The 22,898-nt window shown below is 35.7% G+C and overlaps 1 protein-coding gene across 2 annotated transcripts in view; it reads left to right on the top strand.

Moving 5' to 3' along the window:
• LOC127412057 (GRAM domain-containing protein 2A-like) overlaps nucleotides 1-22,898 on the top strand; it is a 41,589-nt gene that overhangs the window by 5,520 nt on the left and 13,171 nt on the right. For both annotated transcript variants that reach the window (XM_051648097.1, XM_051648105.1), the window contains exons 2-6: nucleotides 3,056-3,169; nucleotides 13,211-13,268; nucleotides 17,588-17,660; nucleotides 19,980-20,083; nucleotides 21,908-22,006. In XM_051648097.1, coding sequence (XP_051504057.1) covers nucleotides 3,056-3,169; nucleotides 13,211-13,268; nucleotides 17,588-17,660; nucleotides 19,980-20,083; nucleotides 21,908-22,006 — 448 coding nt within the window. The remainder of the gene's footprint in view (nucleotides 1-3,055; nucleotides 3,170-13,210; nucleotides 13,269-17,587; nucleotides 17,661-19,979; nucleotides 20,084-21,907; nucleotides 22,007-22,898) is intronic.

Genomic DNA, 22,898 nt, shown 5'->3' with positions numbered 1-22,898 from the left:
TTTTCAATTTCCGTGTTCATTTTGATATTTTTTCTGGGGCTTAACCTTAAAGCTCTGAAGGTGTTTTAAAGATTTCCTGTTTCAGTGGCATGCCCAAAACAAAAGGCCTATAACTCTACAAAAACAAACAAAGAGGGTCAATTGTTTGGTATAAATTTAAAGAAAACTTTTCAAATTTTATAATTATATAGATTATGATAAATTATGAGACTCTCTGCATAAGAAACTGCTGAAAAACCAAAAAACCAAAAAAAAAAAAAAAAAATACTTGATCCAAACATTTTTTCATTTTTTTTTTTATTAGACATTAAATATCTCAGGGTGTAAATGAGGTGCTTGTGTTTTATTCCCAATCATGTCTACTGTAACTGAGTACAATTTTGTGTTGATACGACAAAGCAATCAAAAGTTATAGCATTACAAAAATAATGTAATCTAGTGTCCAAAAACGTCTCCAAGTGTCCAAAAGACTCTTCAAACAAATAAAACATAATAATTGTAGAGAACTAATTACACACGCAAATGCAACAATGAATTAAGGTATACTCTCTCTCTTCAGTGCATGCAGGCATGAGTAATGAGATCTCATTCAGTTCCATTCTGTGCCATTTGAGCCATCATTGAGTCTGTGTCATGTACTTGGCACCATCTCCTGGTGGCCATATGTAATTACAGTAAATAATCCTCTCTGCCCATATTTGGATGACTTCCACCTCTGGTTGCAGTGATCTGAATCCTAATACGATTGGTTTAGCGTTCCATGACTATGAACAACATACTACATAATTTCCGATGAAGTCATCTGATCCAGGAAAGCTAATGTGTATTTAGCCAGATAGCACATTATGTGCTGTGTGCACGTTGTGCTTCATGTGGATAATCTAGGGATTTATGCATCTGATTATGTTGTGTGTGGGCTCGTTTTAACAGGACTCCCCTCCTCTAAGTAATGTTATGTGATATTTTATGTTCCCGAAGTGATAAGCAAAAACGCGACTTATAAGCAACACCTGTTTACATGTAACATGTATGTCAAAGACATGTACTTCATTATTACACTCTATATTTTTGTACTTACTTTTTGAGGGCTTTCCAACAACATATGACACATGGCTATTTGATCTGTTTGATGTTTTTACAGATTACAGTAATATGTACAGTGCAAATCATTAATAAATTATCAAAAAGGAACACTTCTGATTTGTCTGAAAATTTTAAAGCACATGTTCAGTTTTGGTTATAATGCCTACATGCATTGTAAAGTAGAGCTTCTAAGCTTTTAAACGATATATATTTTGTGTTGGTCAAGACTGTAGTTATTAATATTTTTATCATTGAATTTCTCTACGGGCCTATAACTAGCTTAAAAGGTTAAAGTCAAAAATGTCATGTGATGTAATTACTGAGACAGTAAATAAATAAAAGTCTTATTAATTCTTGAAGAAAGAAATGTTGGCTTGAGTAGTGTAGAATAATCGTTTGTTATTATTTCTTAAATAAAACTGAGCAGTGAAAATTTTGTCTTAAATTTTGATTAATATTTAAAAAACTTTTGTTCATCAAACTGAAGGTTTTGTAACCAACATGTTGGTGGTCATTCAAACAAACGTGTAGACCCTCAAGACTTTGAGAATTTTAAAAAAGTATTATTTTGTCACCATTAAATATTATTAAATATCACATTTTGTTTCTATATGGTATTTGTTCATGTGGTGTAACCCTGACAAAACTTAATTTTATTGACTCAAAAATAGAAAATTCATGATATTTACAAAAAAAAAAACAAACAAAAAAAAAACATTATAATATTTTTTTACATTAAATATTTACATTAAATTTTTACATTAAATTTTTTAAATTAATGGTTAAGTTGCATACATTTTCATGTTTTAATGGTGCAAGACCCTTCCACTACTAACTGATTTTGATTTGACCACTTATTTGCTCTCTGAAGGATGCTATTATTTAGACATGCATCTTGGCTTTTTCTGGCTCTAACTGGAAAATAGTGAATTAAATTGGATGAATTGTGAACATTTCTACATAAGCTTGAAAAAATGTTGGTGGGTTTCCTGTACTTTGATTTACAAACATCAAACAAAGGCTGATCTTCAAAACTTGGTTAGTTTTATATAGATCACAAGCATTCAGAGCAAACATGGTTCCCCCATGCCCTTGTGGCTTTTTTCCAACAACTTTTGCAGCTCATGCCAATTTCGACATCAGTGGCATTGCCATGTGGCAAGAAAATGACGGTGTGCCTTTAAGAGAGGCTTTTGTGGCTGTAGGGCTAAAGTTGATTTAACTAAATGGATTAGCAGTTATCCTGTGATGGTGCGGCCTAGTAAATGTACTTCAATATCGAAAGAAAGGAGAGTGCCCTGATTACCTTCAACATATAGGGCAGCTTTATTTCGATTTTTAATTTTTTTGCTGAACTATGCTTATAAGCACAGACACGCTGACAGAGACTGTTGTCCTGTGATTAGCTTTGCCCTATGATGTATGATTCACAATGTATAGTATGTGAAATTGCTGTGTGATCTAGTTTATGAATTTATTTTTATATTTGTCATGCCTACATGCTATTTGTCATGCTCATGGTAGGTTAGCATACCTTGCACTCTACCCTCCTCTCATTTCTGTCACGTAGATTCATTAGCACCACGCCAGCGGGATAACTGCTAGTTAAGTGATTTCAAGGTGCAGCACACCAGCTGCGCATATGCTGCGTAGCAGCGTGCAATCTCTAGGGCGCATTAAGCAGCAGATCAAGTGCTGTGACCTTGAGGAAAATGTGTCATCGCACACAGATGACGCAGACTCATGCATAATGAAGCTTTCCATTTAAGGATAACAAGGGAACAAACAGTCTAAAACAACATGCACCGTTAATGGTGACACAGCCAGTAGTCCATTTATCACACCTTTTTAATTGTACCCCAGAAATAGCATGTGCTCTTTTCAAAACAGCCAACTGGCATTGTTTGTGTTTGCTTATTAGAAGCAAGTTACAGCCGTGTGTGAAGTTATTTTGTGTTTGTGTATATTGCAGGCTTAAGACCATGAGTGATCAGCAGGATCAGACAGAAGATGTCGGGCTCGTAACAGCTCACAATCAGTCAGAGCTTTCCAAGGACGATGACACGCACAGCCCCACTCATTTCAGGCAAGATATGGCATATTCGAACCCATGATGTTGGAGTATAGCACCAGCTGAGCAACAGGAACATCAAGTTATAGAAACCACAAAAGTCACTAGAAGGCAGTGTTGGGTGTAATCAGAGATTATAATAGTTACATTATAGTCAGAAGTTAGTGTACCATATTATATGTTCTTTATTCGTGACCACGCTAGGCACATCGCAATGCGCAACGACCGTGTGCAACGTCTTATCTAATTTCCGTGAGACTGCTAATTCTAAGCGCAATTTTCGTGGCAGTGCAAAGCGCAAGTGGGCGTGGATGGGAGTGTTTGTGCAAAATGTCTGTGCATTATATGTTAATGAAGTGGTGCGAAGCGCAATTTGCTATTTTCCGGAGAAATAAGGTCATTGAGCCAAAACGTTTCAGATCCATGTCTGTTTTCAGTGCAAAGTCCAAACTCAGTTCCTGCATTTGCAGTATGGAGATTCCACCAGCAGGTGGTAATAAAGTTAATGTCCAAACTCTGAAAATATAGTGGAACATCATATAACTTCCATGACGATCACTGTTGTAGCTGTTTTATGAAACGAAAATGTATGAGGTTTGTGTTAACTTTCTAGAGGTCATGGTTGATTTTTCAATTATTATTATCACTATGCTTATATTTACAACTGTATTTATGAACTAATTTGCATTTGTATCATATGCTTCCACCTGTTGTAATAGAGTGATTTTTAAGTCACTGCAAATGGGGCTGGTGGAAGAAATTGGAGATGGTAAAATTATTGGATTTTGGACAGTGGTTATATAGGATTTGTTGACCACTTCGTTGTTCTGATTATGTTTTTTGTTTCATTTGAAGTGTAATTTGAATTTAGAAATATTTTTGGTTAAATTTTTTGTGTTCAATAAATAAATGTAATTTTTAAAGCAAAATCGGCCAGTAGAAGTGAAGTGCATGCCGATACAATCACTATTAATACTAGCCATGTGTGATCAATCACTTGATCAATATGATTTATAATACCTACCTTCTCTATAATTTAATGGAACCTGCATCTTAATTTCTGACGAGAAATTACATTTTCCATGTGTATAAAAGGAGCTGTCATTCACTGTCATTGAAATATGCCATATATGCCAATAGTCCATATTTCTATTCCTCTAATTCATTGCATACAGTCCATTTACACCACTAACTTCTTATAAATGTGCTGTCTTTGTTTATATCACTGGTGCTTGACAGAAAATGGACTATATAATAGGACGCAGACAGTGCAGGAGAAGAACCTCGGAATTAAATGGCACTCGACCCAGCCCTTAACGATTTGCACGTGCAATTTCGCCAAACCCACTTGCACTTGCACGAAAATACTAAAACTTCATGGCCGTGCCCAATTACTTTATGCGTGTGACTTATCGCATAGCGCTAGCCAGGGATGTAAAAAGCATTCAGAAATTATACTTAAGTGAAAGTATGGATGCTGAGTGAAAATTTTACTCAATTAAAAGTCCAAGTCTAGCCAAAAACATACTTGAGTGAAAGTAAAAAAGTATTCACATTAAATTGTACTTGAGCATTAAAAATTAAAAAGTAACTTTTTTCCTAGCTAAAATGAAATCAAGATAGGAGATGTTGTTAAATTCGATTGGTTTGTTAGTCATATTTCTCCCCCAGTGGCATTCACAACCTGGTCATAGAATCATCTAACAATAACTACATTTTTGCAAAATGATCTTTATGTGGCCTGTTGTACGTAACACAGAAGTTTCCTGGTGGAATGAACACTAGAGGCGCTAAAACAACAATAACTTTTATCCCTTTTCACTCAAATTACGAGTAAATTGGCAGATTATCAGTGGCGCTAGAAACACTTACACTTACTTTTCGCCCTGTTCCTCACACAATGCTATCTTATTACATATAATCACTTTTACTATAGCGGATGACTAATTTTAAGTTTGCATTACATAACCAACTACATTTACAAGCTTCTTTAAGAGTGATCAAATTGCGCCATAGCTAAACTGATAGTGTTGCATATGCGATATAAAGGACCGGGGTACGAGTCCTGAAGAGCACGCGAGTCGACACGTGAGCTGAAAGTGTCATAGAAGTATCACAAAATGATGTGGTTGCTTCAGAATGTGTTTTTCATGTCACATTTGCTATTACACTATCAATTATGTTTAGGTTTAAGGTTTAGGGTAGGATGGTTGGTTTTGTTGATTTAAATCTTGATAAAACATTAACCTTTAAAACGTAATCTCTTTGGGAGTACATTTCACTCGCTTTTAGCGCCACACAGTGGACATTTCACTTCGGAACTGCCTTGAGACGTGTAGTGAACCACATAATTTTATTTTGCAACTACGTTGCCACAATTACGCAATGTTCATTGCATGTGATGCCAGAGCACCCAGCCCCTTGAGACATAGGGAAAGATCAAAAAAATTCAAAATATGCTTTGAAGAAATTTAGTAATGTTTTTGGTTTTGTGAATTGTTCTCTGAGGTTTGCTGCCAAACCTTGCTGTTGAGCAGATGGATAAATTCAATAAAATTAATAATTAATATTTGCTCAGATTCCATCATTATCATTGCTGGTTTTATAGTTATTATTATAATTAATAGTTGCCCAACAACAACAAAAATAAGAATAATTCAGCAAAGAGGGAGTGGAAATTCACAGATATGATTTAAATGTGAAGGCAAGTGTAGAAATAAACGACATGTACACATTTAATTATAAAAGCCTTTTGTTTTTATATATATATTTGCAACGTGAATGATGATTTTTGACTTCATTACTGTCCAATCAGTAAAAGTAGCAGTCGTTTAGAATAAATTTAGTATAAAAAACATCAATGTTTCTCACTTTGTGCTCATAGTTTTGAATGAATACATCACATTCAGTCGGGCGGTCACATACGGTCCAGTTGCACAAATATTTCAGCATATCTGAAGCTCAAATCAGATCCGAAATTCCACCTCTGCAGATGGTCAGAACTCCACACAACCGCCGTGCGACACTCCATTTGAAATGACTGACCTCTGGTTTGAACAACACAGTGAAATGGCAGCATCAGTCCAGTAAGACAAAAGAAAATGATCTGCAAAAAATGTAGTGAGTACTTTTCAAATTTAAATAAAATTGTAAGGAGTAAAAAGTACTATTTTTTCTATGGAAATGTAATTAAGTAAAAGTATTCCGTTTAAATTGCACTCGAGTAAAGTACAAATCCCAAAAAATAATACTTAAGTATAATACTTAAATATTTGTACTCAGTTACTTTACTCCCCTGGCGCTAGCATTTTTAAAATAGGGCCCTGCATTTTAAAATATTTATAAACAGAAAACAGTTACTGACTTAAGTAATTAAGTTGATTACTTTTAAGTACATTACTTGGGTTACACATTTCTAAAATAATATTATTTATGTAGAATGCATTTAAAACATAAATTACGTTCATGTCTGTTTGCTTTCCTGCAACAGCTGAAGGGTGTGCGGCTCCTAATGACTTGCGTGCGACATTGAACAAGGAAGAATTATAGACATTATTTTGAATTCATTGAGCGTAAAAATTAAATATTTTTTTAAATAGATTAAGTGTTTCAGATAGTAAGTTTAAAGTAATTAGTAATGCGATTACTTTTTCTATGAAGTTCTATGAAGTAATCAGTAAATTAATCTGATTACAGTTTTTTAGAGAAGTAATTTAGAAGTAATAGTCATTTGTTGTGGGGTTTCTTTTTTTAATAACTTACCCAACACTGCTAAAAAGCCTCAGATGACATCCCCACGGGTTGGCCATAAAAACGGCATAAAAATGGCAGAAGCTTTTACAAAAAAAAAAACAAATGCAAGCTCTAATCTGATTGGCTGGCTGATATGCAGTTTCTGGGAGTCAGTGACACAGGTTTTAACCAGTTTTCCCAGAAACAAATGTAACACAGATTGTATTTACAAGGTACTGGGTTGATATAATGAGCGCTTTTGAGAAAGAATTAATCACTGGAGTTTTTGCCAGGTTACCATAATTGTATATTGGAGTTATGTCTGTGAAATAATCATTACTTTTTTCCACGCCGGTCTATTAATATGGTATCATCAATTCATGAACACTCACTTTTTGCTCTGTTCCTCATGTAATGCTATCTAATGACATCTAAACACTTTTACTTTCGCGCATGACTTGTAAGACAATACATTTTAACATTTGCATTACATAACCAACTATATTTACAAGCTTAACTACATTTACAAGCACAAGCATTTGTTATCATATTGCACAGTAGCTCAATTGATAGAAAGTTGCACTTGTGATCCAAAGGTCTGAGGTACGAGTCCTGAAGAGCACGAGTCGACAAGTACACTGAAAGTGTCAAATATGCACCACAAAATGACGTGGTTGCTTCAGCAATTGCGTTTTTAATCATTTGCTTTTTATGACACTATCGGTTAGGTTTAGGTGTAAGTTTTAGGATATGGAGGTTGATTTTGTTTATTTAAAATTCTATAGAGCATTAACCTAACCTCATCTGTTTGGGAGAAAATTTAACTAGTTTCTAGCGCCACACAGTGGACACTCCACCTTGAAACTGCATCGATACGTGTCATGAACCATATAATATCATTTTGCAAAATGTTGACACAGTCACATAATTTTCACGAGATGAGTCTAAAAAAGCTTAACGCAGCTCAACAAATATAATAGAACCTATACTGTAGGTGTCGTAAGACATGGTTTTACACAGCGCTCCTATGTGAGATTCTGAAAAAACAGCAAGCATCGGCACAACGGTCAAAAAATATCTTGTTTACCTAGAAAAACAATTGAAAAACGGCATCGATGGAGGCAAAAGTGTGTTCGGTGTAAAAGGCCTGTTACAATATTTAATTTGTTTGAATTATCCCATGTATTTTGACGTTTAAATGCACAAGAAACACAATCCCAGCAAACACAGAACATTCCCCTAACATGATTATTTGATTATTTTTCATTTCCAACCTTCTTAGAACGTTCTTTTTAACTACAAACAAACATTCCCGTAATGTTCTGGGAGCTAAAAAATTGTTAGCTGGAATCTCTCTATATTATTTGTTATTGCACACTTCTATTACAAGAGAAAAAGGTATGCTGGGAATGAATGTAACTAGTTCACGTGGTGGCAGGTTAGATTTTATGTGTGTAGTGCACTTCTTATATAAGCCTGCTCTGTGACAGTGTAATTGTAGAAATGTGTTTCCAAATGCATTTAACTGAGCACTATATCATGTGCTCACCCTGTCATCCTTTCTTTAGAGACAGCTGACTTCCACATTCACCACAGGGCAAAATGACTGAACAGCTCAGTATCACAGACACTGTATTGTGTTTCCTCTCTAAAAATCTCAGTTTGACAATCTTTGTCCTCTTTACTTGCTTCTAGATGAATTATTGACCGCACGCTGCCACTGGGACATATTCCCTTTCCAGCTTGATGTGCATGTAGGCTGTTAAGCAGCCTGCCCATGCAAAACCACAGCCAAGGGTATACAGACACCCTGCCAGTCTGTAACTCTCCACCTCTGCTGGCAGGGCAAGATGAGCCCGCAAATGTGACATTCTGCAGTCACCACACACCAGTGCAGAATATAATCAGAGTGCGTGACTCATGTTTGAGGGCACAAAGAATACAGTAACAAAGACGGATGTAAAATCTTCTTCTTTAACATGTTCGAACATAATCAATCACTTGTGATGCAAAGGACTAGTTGACGCATGAGCCGAAAGTGTCATTGAAGCATCACAAATTGACGTGGTTGCTTCAGAAATTGCATTTTTTTGGTTGTTTTTGCTTTTTATGACACTATCAGTTAGGTTTAGCTTTAACCCCTAAAACTCTGGTACATTTTTGGGCTGCCATCCGCAATTTATTTCATACTCCAAAAAAAAAAAAAAGACTCCAATTATTCATAAATAATATTGTATCTGTTTATAATCTTATTATAAAAATAATATTTAAAAAAAAAGAAAAAAACGAATCTATTTGTTGTTGTCCTAACTTTGTAAACATGTCATTCTGGTTCTGTTCTCTCTACCTCACTTTGAAAAGTCTCATTTCATTAGACTAGATGGCAGCAAGCACTAGATTACATTCCATCACAATATACATATCTGAAATATAGGTGGTCCTCTAATGCATTTTAGCCCTCACATGTGCTCGTCCATAGACATTCAGTCTAATTTTCAGTTCATGCACCACCCTCGTTATTTAATTGAATATCTCGACCTCTGAGTGGACTAGAAGCTCAATCATTAGAATGGTGTCAGGTGTCATTAGAAAGCGGAGATCCTCCCCTTTGCGGTGATTTAATACATTTTATCATCAATAGTCTATAACATATATTTACGATGATTTGTTTAGCATGCTTTTCCTGCTGGATGGCATATTTTGTTCTGGACATCTAAGACACAGTATAACATTGGATTATTCAGTCAAACAAGCTCACAGAAAAGTAAAAATGGCTAATTTCGTAGAAAACTTCCTAAGGTAAACACAGATATAATGTTTTTAGCTATTTGGGGCTTACAGCAGCAGTTATTGGAGCATAAAAATGACGTTTGTTTTTGATGTCTTACAGATATCATATTTGTCTTGGTGATTTTTTTTGAAAATATTTCGAACTGTGATATTAGGGCAATAAAATAAACTATTCAGTCACATGTCACATGAGAAGGAGAGCTTTCATTTGATATGACACAGTCCATTTAGGTGCTATGTGAAGGACTTTTATTTTCATATAAATATTTCTACCTCATTACCTCAAGGAGGCGCTAATTTGCAACGCGATTTTTTGGAGGCTTTATTTTTTTATTTTACATAAATTAAGTGATGGTTATCTAAGCTTTCAAATGATACCTCATATGCCTGTAAAGAACCACATTTTATAATTTAGCAAAAATGTTGCCACAGTCACATCATTTTCATGAGATCAGGCTGATAAATATGCATTTTTTTTTATCCAATTTTGTGTAAAAATGTCTTGACTTTTGACAGTCCAATCAAATAATGAATCAAAAAGGAGATATTAAAAATCGCGGTTCATGTTGATTTTGGTTCATGTTGATTTTGGTTCATGCATCCGACTGAAAATAAAATGTCAAGTTGAGCATATTAAATTGTCATATATGGTATCCAGCGCAATGTGCTCTAGTTTTTGAAAATATAGTACGTCATTCAGATTTTCCATCCACACTGCCTACCATTTTTTAGTAGGTGCCATTCTGAACATAGTCAACGCTCACTCGCTCACCACACAGGAAGCCATATCATCATGTGGTTCTCAAAAAGACAGTTCTCACTGCCTGTATGTGCTTTTAAAAATGGTCCTACTAAACCACTGCTGGGAATTTTTGTTTCCTTATGGTTACATTCAAAAATGAAAGTAGAGTTGCACTACAACATGAGTATATAGAGTCAGCCTTAATTTAACTTATAGACTTTCATGTTGATTTACTAGCTGGGTACCAAAAACACTGGCCTAAGGGGGCATAATATTATCTTCCCTGGAGCAGTCGTGTGTGAATAGAATTATGTGCTCACATCTGTTTATGTGTGAGCTGTTTTCACTGTTATGCTGAATGACTGATGCTCTTGCTGTATCAACAGCAATAAGGTTAGGTAGAAGAGACATACTGTACTGGTGCTCTGATCTCATTCTGCCAGAAGATTTTTTACTGCACTCTTGGCTGTGTGCCTGTTTTCCCTCAGCTCTCTCTTACAGGCTGTGCCATGAAAACAGTGTGTGCAGATTGACTGACGAAGTCTATAGTGTCATTTCAGACGACATCCGATGTCATTCATTATATACTCATCATCCTTGTAGTTGACATTTTTATCCAGTGCAACATACAGGATGATCTGTCAGCAGTAGACTAGGATTGTAAAGTGAATTGTGTAATTTCTGCGCTACTAGCAGCACCAAAAATAAAGATGGTTTCCAAACAGGTTTCCCAAACACTTCCCTCATCCATCATTAATTGTACAAATTATGGATACTCCCTGCTTAAAAGGTCACCTGACAAAAAATATGTAGAGTTGCCTAGATGCATGGGATGGGTCAACTTAGCCACAGGCTCATCTTACCTCACTCTCCCCTATGCCCAAGAACCGAAAAACTCAACAATATACAGTATAACCACACTTGCAAAGTTATCTTTACAAATATTTCTTTCCCCCCCATATTTTAACACACCTGAGCTTTCCTTTTCAATTCTTGTGCAGCATAGCAGCAGTTCACATCTGTTGTCTCAGCCTTAATTTCTAAACAAATTATATATACATGCAGTATGCAGTTTTTTGAATAGTCAAATACTGTCTTTAATGTGCAGAGACAACTAATGTATGAGACATTTGTAGTTTAACTTCCTCTATGAATCTATCAAAAGTGTCACTCTGTTTCTTTGAGTGGTCTGACATGTCAACTTCCAGTACAATCAATGGCATGAGTTTGGGGCGGGGCAGACTAATAATTTATTAGTTTGTCTGAACAATGAGAGACGGAAGGTGGGGCGGAAGTTGTAGTTGGAGCATTTGGGATGACTAATCACACTGTGAATTCGGCAGCAGTAGGTAGATAGTTTTGCTGCTTAAATCAGTCTCTGCTTACCGAAATTCGATCACTGCCCCCAGTGGCCAAAGCTGGAAGTGCTTTTGAAAGTATATGGACAAGTGTCAGTTCCAGTTTAAAGGTGAAACGTCCACAGAGTGACGCCAATAGCAAGTATTTTTAGTTGTAAATGATGTTATACAGTCAGTAGAAATGCATATTTGATTAAGTCTACTCCCTAACCCCAACCACAACTCTCAACCTAACCGTCAGAAGAGTAAAAATTAAATTTTTGAGTGAAATGCAACCACTGAATCGCACTCACCATTGTTTGTTTGAATACGATTACGTCCTGGTTTCCGTGTGACCAGAACCCGTGTTGCTGAGATTGTTGGGATTGATTTCAGAGTACATAAACGTTCTGAAGCAACATGTCGATTTCCCGTGTGATTGTGTTTATTTGGGAAGCTTGTTTAAAACAGTCTTTATAATTACTATCATGTGCTGCCACTACTGGCACAGAAATGAGACACCTCTCCTTTGACACAAATCAATCAATGCAACAGTAGACGTGACATTCGACTTTTGTGTCATGTCTTGATTTCGACTTCAGTTTCAAATGCATGTTTTGCCCTGAATTTCTGCCAGAGTCATAAGCTTCCATGATTGGGACCTCAGTTTGCCTAAAGCCTATCAGGATGGCTGTAGAGTCATCGCCATGTCTCTGTAATAGAAACATTGTTACGTGCGTGTCTTCACGAGTTCAGCCTGAGGTTAACAAGGCTGTGTGTTTGCTCTGTCTTGAATAAGAGTGGAATACATGCCAAGTTTCACTCCAGAACATGGTGCAAGATATCTATTTTAGTTAAGTTTATATGTGTTTTTATGAGAGCATTTAGTTCAGAAGGTGTGTTTAAAATTTTACTTTTGTTCCAGTTTCCACTTGAGCTGATCCACTAGTTTCATAATAATAGAGGAACACTTCTTACACTTCAAACTTAATCATCTTGGTCACTGAGATTAAAGAAATACTTCACCCAAAAATGGAAATTCTGTCATTTATTTACCCTTATGTCGTTCCAAATGTGTACGACTTCTACTGTGGGAAAAAAACTAATACTGTTTTTTTTTTTGTTGTTGTTTTTTTTTGGAAAAATCTTCATGCAAGCCTTTTTCATGCAATGACACTTCAATGATCACATCTGTTAAAATCTAGAATTGACAAAAGATTCCCAAAGAATCATCATAAAAGTAGTCCATACGATGCTATGATCCAAGTCTTCTGAAGACACACAATAGCTTTACAAACAGTTCTCAAGTTAACAGCTCACACGAGCGGAAAATTCTCAGTGAATAGCAAGTTAAATTTCGGTCTGTTCCTCACACAAAGAATTTTCATTTTAAGGTGACCTATTTCTTTAATATTTTTCAACTAATCCCCTTACACCTTTCTCTGTACATCACAGGGTGCACCTAATAGATGACCTGTCATATGAGGATCTCAAGAAATGCTACCGTGGATCTGTAAGTACCAGTATCACTATATGTTAAGGTTTAGTCTCATTACATAGTGTCTAACCTGTAAATACACTGAAAAGGGTGCTTTAAATTGACATGATTTAATCATGCACATCGGTTTCACATAAATCAGATAAGTTACATCATATTTTTTCCTCTTGATTTAGCTTATTAATTCTTTGTCGGAAAGCATGATTTGTTCATGTAATTACAACATAATGGAATTAAGTTATTTTAAATGACCCAATTAAGTAGCCTCAAAGTGATGTTATATGTGTCCCTCCCTAACATGGTTCATTTAATCAGTTTTACATAATATTTTTGTGTCACATTACTGATTTATGAAATAAAGTGATGCAAATAAGCTAACTTTTTTAGCTAGCAATAGCACACATTAGCATGCTAAATGCTAAGTAGTAATTGCTCCTTGAGTAAAGCAGCATACAGCATGTTGTCTGTGTACCATCTCCAATCTAAGCAAAAGCTCCAGTTTTTACCACAATAGTTACCCAGCGTATCAGAATCGGTTTTAAATCGCAAAATAACAACATTAAACACTATTAAGTCTCCTCTCTTCTTATATTGCTCAAAAATGCCTAAAATAACACTTAATTTCAACATTTATACTCTCCACATGGTGAGAACTACAAATTCCCTGCCCAATTCCCCTTGCCCCAGGGCTGGATTGGTAATCTAGAATACCGGGCATTTTCCCGGTGGGTCGACACACTTTGGGGCCGATCAGGGGAGGACTGGCCATCGGGAGAACCAGGACTAAGCTGAAATGAGCCGGCGTGTTATGCAGAACGGGCCACAAAACGGCGCAGCGATATGCCAAAGGGGGCAGCGATATGCAGAAACGGACAGCGACACCCCCCCATAAATTTCTATGTAAAATCCCAGGCCGATTTCTCTTCTCAGTCCACCCCTGCCTTGCCCATGCTATTGAACAGACTTGATAGGTTCACATTCACCCTATATAATGTAATCTAGTACAGGGGGGTTCAAACTTTTTGATGCCAAGGACCCACAAATATAACAATCACCTTGCGAGGGATGCCCTCCCAAAATAGGTCACTATATATTTTTGTGTATAAAGACCGGAGAACAATTAAGAAAAAATGTAAGTATGATACTATAAAGACAAAATAAATAATTAGCTTTTATATTGTTACTGTATTAAAGCCAAAACAAAAGAAATAAATCATTAAAATATTATGTGTAGGGATATACAGATGTTTTAGCCAAATATTTTTCCAAATTAAAAAATATAAATCGTTGTTATAATTATTATTTTTTTTATCTTTTTGTGAGCTGTCATGTGTTTAACAGATATAATCCATGTTCAATGGAAATGATTTATTGTTAGAATCATAAAATATATATATTTGTTTTAAAGCTTTTCAACACATTTTTAAAGCACAATTACTAAACAAAACAATGATTTGATGACAAATTAAGGTAAGTAAGTGGCGTATTATTGGTATCGGCTTATAGTTTTTGGTTCAATTCTGCATTGGATAAGCCAAAACTGTTCATATCGGTGCATCCATAATAATCTGGAAAATATTTAACCTACTTTGTAGTATGCTAACAGCGTATCTCTTTTTTCTAACAAATAATTGAGAAATGTTAAATGTATATCCCTGAAATGGAAATAGTTTCAAATTTGTTAAATATCGATTTTTTTTACTACATTTTCTTTCTCTGAAATTGTCCACGGACCCCCTAGCACCTTCTCGCAGACCCCCAGTTTAAAAAACCCTGATCTTGTAGAGTGCACATTTTAGAGAATTACATTAATCGAAAGCAAAGAAAACAAGTTTAGAAGAGAAACACAATTTTGTTGTGTAGATCACAAATAATATGATTTAGTAAATCGGACAACCTGCGTTTTCCCATTGGAAAGTGAAATCTCAAACCAAGTGGCATCTGTTAACAAATAATACTAGAACATTTCTCAAAACTAACTTACATTTTCTTAACCAGGTCATTCTCAGGTCTTCAGTCCCTGAGGAAAGCAATTTCGTAATACATTTTATTATGCTCCCAATAGAATTCTGCTGTATATTTATACTGAATGATAGGAATCTTTAACGCATTTTAAACAATTTCCGATCAGATGTTGTTCTCATACAAGGTGCTATTTGTCACCTTACTTAAAGGAATAAACCGGGTTCAGTTCAAGTTAAGCAATCGACAGCATTTGTGGCATAATGTTGATTACCACAAAAAATATTTTCAACCCGTCGTTTGTTTATATATATAAAAAAAGAGCAAACTTTTTGGTTACAGTAAATATGTTTCATAAGTATAGCATTATATGAGTAAACATTATACAAGTAAACATGACCTCATCAGTGTAAAGTTATATCCAATATTTCAACTTTGTTGCCATTACGACATAATGCCAGTAAACCCTATAAGTGATTTTACCAGACTAAAATATTTTAGAAAACAGATTTTATCACACTAAAATCATGTTACCATGTATAATGTTTATGTTTTGTGGCTATACTTTTGAAACAGTGAGTATTTTAACGTTTATGAACTGGCCCCATGCGCCACTGTAACATTATGCCACAAATGCTGTTAAATGATCTTAACTTGTATTGAACCTGGAATATTCCTCCTGATGCGAAAGTGTGCTTGCACTGTCTTTCTATAAAAATAGATGCCACTTGGTTTGACATTTTGTTTTCTAATGTAATAACACACTCCAAAAAGAGATTTTCAGTTTATTTAAAAAAATTAACTGTGTATATATATGTGTGTGTATATATATATATATATATATATATATATATATATATATATATATATATATATATATATATATAAACAGTACTGTGCAAAAGTCTTATCTTTAGTCACATAAGATGCTTCACACAAACATTTGTCTTAAGATGGTTATTTATATCTTCAGCTTTAGTGTGTCAATTGGAAAAATAAACGTTAGACTCCCAAACATTACTTTTGCAAATAGAAAAGATTAGAATAGAAGAACAGGGAGCCCTGCAACAGATGTCATGGCCCCCACAGAGCCCTCCACTGAACATAGAGTCAGTCTGAGATTACATAAAGAGACAGAGGCAGTTGAGACAGCCTAAATAGATAGAAGAACTGTGGCGAATTCTCCAAGAAGCTTGGAACATCCTATCTGCCAACAACCAAGAAAAACTGTGACCAGGTGTACCTAGGAGAATTGGTGCTGTTTTAAATGCAAAGGTGGTCACACCGAATATTGATTTAGCTTTTTTTATGTTTACTGGACTTTGTATGACATTAAGTGATAAATGAAAACTATTTATGGCATTATTTTTTGAAGACATCCTCACTATGCAACATTTTTCACAAGTGCCTAAAACTTTTGCACAGTACTGTATTTCAAAAGTCCATCAAACTGAATTCAGAAACCTTTAAATTATGCACATATTATGAATTCAGAATAAATATGAAGTATTTCATTCAAATGAATGAGGAGTATGGTATATGGCAAAGCAACTACATTTTTTTTAACTCATTTTATACTTACCATAGAAATGAGTTCAAATCTGATTGGTTTAAATTGTATTTTTGCCAGTGCATTCATACCTTTTAAAGTGTGAATTAATTGTCCAAATACTTTTGGTGCACTTTCAAAGTAGATCCTGTGGCATCAATATTTCTGCTCAGGAAACAATAAAAGTTCAAGTCAAGGTCTTGAAGGTTACTAGCACAAAGGACTAGCGCTAAACCTCCAGATCCCCTGCACTGAAATACATAACAATGGTTATAGTGTATGTAATGCTTTTATTACAGCATATAAACCAACCGTGCAGTTGCACAAGCAGGGTTAAACATTCCCAGAGCACTTCACTAATGTGATCAGCCCATCTAGATAATGAACAATATCTAAATGATCTGTTATGCACCAGTCTGAAAAGCTCTGCACTGCAGGAAGCACCAGTGAGAGCCCAAGTGATGGTTGGTGTGCTAGAAATGTGCCCGCAAGTTTTTCCGTTTCAGTGAAGTGGGTGTTTCTGCTGCTCATCTGTGACGGAGCAGTGGAGTGGGCGAGCGAGAGAGAGAGAATGAGACTCTTCTGAAGTAAGAGGAGACACTGTTTTAGCTCACAGGAAGAGGAGAGTTGAGTCGGCTCCTGGGACAGTAAAGAGGGACCGGGTATCTGCAAACACAACGGCTGCATCTGGGTTTTTGTGAAGCGTTGATGTTGTGTCAGCATGCTGAGCTTGGTGCAGAGCTCGCATCACTTGCGAGAACGAAGCAGGCTGCAGAAGAGCTGTGCCAAGCAGCTGATTTCCTTTTCTCCTTCCTCTTCACAGACCGTCAGCAAGTACAATGCACAGTACCACAAGCTTTTCCAGAGTGTTCCCAAAGATGAGCTGCTCATTAAAGGTAAGAGTTTGGTGTCTTTATCGATGCGTACGTATATTACATTTTGCTTTTGCTGCAACTCAGCACTCTGTTTCCGTGTATATTGACTGTTTGACTTTATTATTTTAATGAGTTCTATTTTTAATCTTGTTTGTATAACCTCTTGCAGCACTAGCTTTCTAAGGGGATAGTTCACTTAAAAATGAAAATGCTGTCATCATTTACTCACCGTCATGACTGTTTCAAACCCCCATGACTTTGTTTTTTTTTAACACACAAAGAGAAGTTAGGCAGGTTGGTTGCCAAGTCACCGTTCACTTTCATTGTATGGAAAAAAGATGCAGTGAAAGTGCATGGTGACTAAGGCTGTCATTTAGCCTAACATCTCCTTTTGTGTTTCACTGAAGAAAGAAAGTCATACAGGTTTGAAACAATATAAGTGACACATATTCATAACACATAATCGTTGTACATATCGTGGCAGTTTCCTGGTGAAATGAACACTAGTGGTACTACAACACTAATGACTTTTATTCCCTTTCAAACAAATCACGAGATTATCAGTTCATAATAGTTTGCACCCTGTTCGTCACACAATGCTATCTTATGACATCTAAACGCTTTGTTAAAGTGCATTATTACTTGTAAGGTGATACATTTGAATATTTGCTGTACATAGCCAACAACATTTACAAGGCTGTTCGAGTGTTATCAAATTGCACTTTAGCTCAACTGATAATGCGTTGCACTTGCGATGCAAAGGAGCGGGATACGAGTCCTGAAGAGCATGCAAATCGAACATGAGTCAAAACTGTCTTAAACCTCATTCACACTGAGCTCTGATCCCGGGATATTGCAGGGATCAATGCCGGGGAGCCTTCTGTGTGAACGCAAGCTGGTGCCGGAATACCAGAAAATTTTATCCCGGGATCAGACCCTAGTAACAATGCCGGGATCAATCCCGGGACTTGTCTGTGTGAACAAAAGCAAAGCCAGTTCCATGAAGCGTGTGTGTCGTAGTGATGTCGTATTTATCATGCGAAGGAGAACGTTTGTGTGCAGAATAGAGATTCAACAGTTTCACAGTGTACTGTGGTTTAAAAAACATACGGTTGTCATAAACTGTTGCCATTTTTTTCATTCACGGCATTGTGTGACTCAGGATTTTTTTAAACATAGTTTCAAGTAAAGAAATGAACGTTTCCATTGTAAATATCAGTTAAATAAAATAAAAAAAACAACAACTATCTGCTACATTTACAGCTTTACCAACCTGATGTGATAAAATAAATACATTTTTTATTCAGAGCACAGCACACCAAATGTCGGAACTTGAATGCTATTTCCCTGCCATATAGGGTGCGGTTGAAGCCTGTGATGTAGGAATACTTTGGGTATTTTAAAATAATAATGATGGTTACCCAGTTTGTAAATTGTGACGAGCAAAAGTGCCGTCTCATGCAGGGAACACTCCAAACCTTAAGTAGGGGGAGAGCGGGGCACAAACTAACGCGGGGCTAGTTGTAACACATGACAAAACGTAATTTCTTAATAGAAACTTAATAGATGCACCACAAAATGATGTGGTTGCTTCTGCAATTGCGTTTTTTGATTTTACACTTTTTTTATTGCCACACTTACTATTGATTAAGTTTAGGTTCAAGGTTTAGGATAGGGCAGTAGGTTTTGTTAATTTACAACTCAATGAACTAGATTAACCTTGAAGACCTAATCCGTTTGGGAAAAAATGTAACTCGCTTTTAGCGCCACACAGTGGACATTTCACCTCGGAACTGCCGTGATATTTGCGAGGAACCACGTAATATCATTTTGCAAAAATGTCACCGTAGTCACAAATTTTCATGAGATCAGGCTGATGTTTTGAATTGTAGTTTACATCATCTTATTTAAAGGTGAAGTGATTTCTGCACCACCTAATCAAATTGCAACATACACTTGTGATTGTTTTCAAACAGGTTTCCCATACACTCCCTCGGTCTGCCATTGGTCAAAAAGATAGTTAGTCCTACCCCAGACTTATGCCATTGGTTGAGGCAGTGTAGATGTGTTGGTCTGGTCGGGATGCTCAAAACAAACAGAGCCACAGTGTTTACATTTTCAGGGGAATCAAAATATAAATGGTTTACTTATAGATGCGTCTGCATATTAAACTGGGATGGGAGAAAGTATTTTACCATTAAATAGTTGCACACTTTAGCTTAAAGTAAAACCACAGTTTTAAATTTGACACTGTTCTGGAGCACTCACAAGAAAGTATATTAGCTTGCATTATCTTTACGCATATCTCTTGTGTAAGTGTATTTGTGACCCCTCCTCTAGTGTACTCCTGTGCCCTACTGCGTGATATGCTACTGCAAGGCCGACTCTACATCTCCAGAAACTGGCTGTGTTTTTACGCCAACCTCTTTGGTAAAGACATCAAGGTGAGTGTCAGGTCCTCAGCTAGACACTCAAGGCCATTCCCCCACATGACTAAATGGTCATTCTCAGAAACAGTGCCAGAAAAGTTTTAGATTTTTTTTAACCGTTTCATTTATAAAGTTTACTGACGAACTTTCAAGAATTTGTATTTTTCCTCCTTTGCCCCAAAGCAGCAGTATTGGAATGACCATAGATATTTGGGAACCATCATAGGTTGATGCATTCCCCCAATATTCAGATTAATAATCAACAAGTATAGGTTTTTCTACGGCTGATTATTAAACTAGTACCCACATGTATAATAATGTGGTTACAGTCTTACAAAGAACTAATTGTTATTAATCATCACAGTAACACTTTACAATAGGGTTGCATACTGTACATTAACACAATAGTTAACACGAACGAACAATGAACAATACATTAACAGCATTTGTGTTGGTCAATGATGATTTCTATGTAGGGCTGTAAATTGATTAAAAATGCAGCTACGTTTTCTGTGATTAATCGCGATTAACCATGGTAAATGTTACATTAATGTGTATATGTTCAAATTTAAAAAACATTTTTTTTTGAGTTAATTAGACACATTTTTACAGGTATAAATATTTGATACAAGTATATGTGTCCATACCATAAAATGAAAAGACATGCTGTAATTAAACATTGGGCAAAATCTTCTGCCGTTTTCCAGTAGACTTTATTAATTATAGGGCCGAATGTGCACATTACATTTTTATAAAGAGTTATTGGCAAGATTAACTTAAGTGTATATTGCCAATGCAATGCAACACTATACATACAGATATAAAAAGATTTAATGCCAAAGTTTAATTTACAGAAGTTTAAAGTCTAAAAACGTTTATTTTCTGGGACAATTATGTGTGTAATGAATAAGTGTGCACTGCTCCACACAATCAGTTTCTGTGCTAGGATGTGCAGTTGAGTCAAGGGTGTATTTCCTGGAAATGTATATATGCCAATTTTAGCCACAGGAAGTAGGGAAAAACATTAGTGAACTATTAATCGTAGAAATTAACGCGTTAAATTTCCGAGCCATAATAATCACATTTGTAACATTATTGTATTGACCCCAGAATATTTCCTGAACATTACTGTAGTTTATGCATTATTGCAATAGCAATTTTTAAGTTATTTAGATTAATAAATGCTGTAAAAATTATTTTTCATTGTTAGTTTATACATTTATAACTGATGTTAACGTAGAACCTTATTGTAAAATGTTACCATCATTACTAAGCCTAACCCTAAAGTACTACATTATTCCAACCCTGTTATAGTAAGTTTGGAATTTCTATGCTTTAATTAAATTCTGGTGTTATCACACAGATTTAGCTTGCTTTGTAAAAAACACATGCTATATACATTATGTCTTTCAACCCTGTTACAGCCAAAATGTTTTTGGGTTGAATGTTACAGGGTTGTTAATCAGTGCAAAAATGTCTGAAAGACCCACAGAACAACATAAATCAGTGTTGTTTATCAACAGTTAATGCCTACTTATACAAAATAAGCATCATAACATCATATCAACAGTCTCACCAGCACAATGATAACATAATTTGTTTAGTAACAAATGAGCTTGCAGAACGTATAGTGTTTTGTATACTTTTGGCTGCGAGCCATGTTGCGGTTTGTTGTGCTGAGTTAAATGTAATGTTATATCGTTTCTTTGAGCACTGTGTTATTTAGTCATTAGATGTAGCTGCTCCAGTTTCCCCTGAGAGTGAAAAAGTAATGCACAAGAATTCTTGAAGACATACAGTACTTTGAAGAGAACTTTCTCTTTTTCTCTCGTCTCTCAGGTGGCCATTTCTGTAGCGTCTGTGCGGTTGGTGAAGAAACATAAGACAGCGGGTCTTGTGCCTAATGGTTTGGCTATCACCACAGACAGCAGTCAGAAGGTATGAATCCATCAGGCTTCAGGTCAGGGACAGAGAGATTAGAATACATCACTGAGTCAGCAAATGCAAATTGATGCAACACTGAGACTGCGAATAACAGTATGAATCTTAGTTTGTCTTCAATCAGCATTTCTCGCACCTGTAATTGTGGTATGCCGTTTTTAAGTGAGCTGTTTGGATTTTGTCAGGGAAGGATATGGGGTTCAATTATTTAGTAGACTGGCAAATGATCTGGTCTGTACACTGCAAAATAACTTTCTTATTCAGTACTTTTTTAGTAACTAAAGTTACTAAAGAGGCATAATTGCATAAAATATTAAGACTTGTTTCCAAAGAATACTGTATATCTTGAATTAAGTAAAAATGTTTACCCCAATGGCAGGTTTTCTTTCTTTTCTTTTTCTTAAAGCATAAATACAACACAATTTAGTGAAGCTTATGCTTAAAATAAAGCAGAAAAAAACAAATTTTACAGTGGGTTAAGAAAAACTTCAAGGTAAAACACTAGCACTTACTTTGCTTTTCAAGTAAATAATGATGTTGATTTATTTTTACTGGAAAACAATACAAAAATTATTAAGAAAATTTGTTTTACATAGAAAGTTATGTGTGTATACGCCCAAGGAAAACTATTGCTCATAGGTTGCTCTTTCATTGCTTGTGAGATTAATAGGGCCATTTTTGTCATGTGAGATTAATAGGTCCCTTTTCTCAAGAAAAAAAACTTTAGAAGCAGGAGACTTAAGCAAACATCTCCATCTGCTCTACATTTGATCCCATTGCTAGCTGGTTTCTAGCTGCCTGGTTCAAGCTGGTTTAGATGGTTGACCAGCTGGTAGGGCCATAGCTGAGCTAGTAGACCATCTGAGTAAAGGGCCTTACTGGAAAAAAC

The sequence above is a fragment of the Myxocyprinus asiaticus genome, chromosome 2 (genome assembly GCF_019703515.2).
Source record: "Myxocyprinus asiaticus isolate MX2 ecotype Aquarium Trade chromosome 2, UBuf_Myxa_2, whole genome shotgun sequence".
NCBI classification, from domain to species: Eukaryota; Metazoa; Chordata; class Actinopteri; order Cypriniformes; family Catostomidae; genus Myxocyprinus; species Myxocyprinus asiaticus.
The sequence above is the reverse complement of the archived record's forward strand: the minus strand, read 5'-3'. Positions and strand labels throughout refer to the sequence as shown.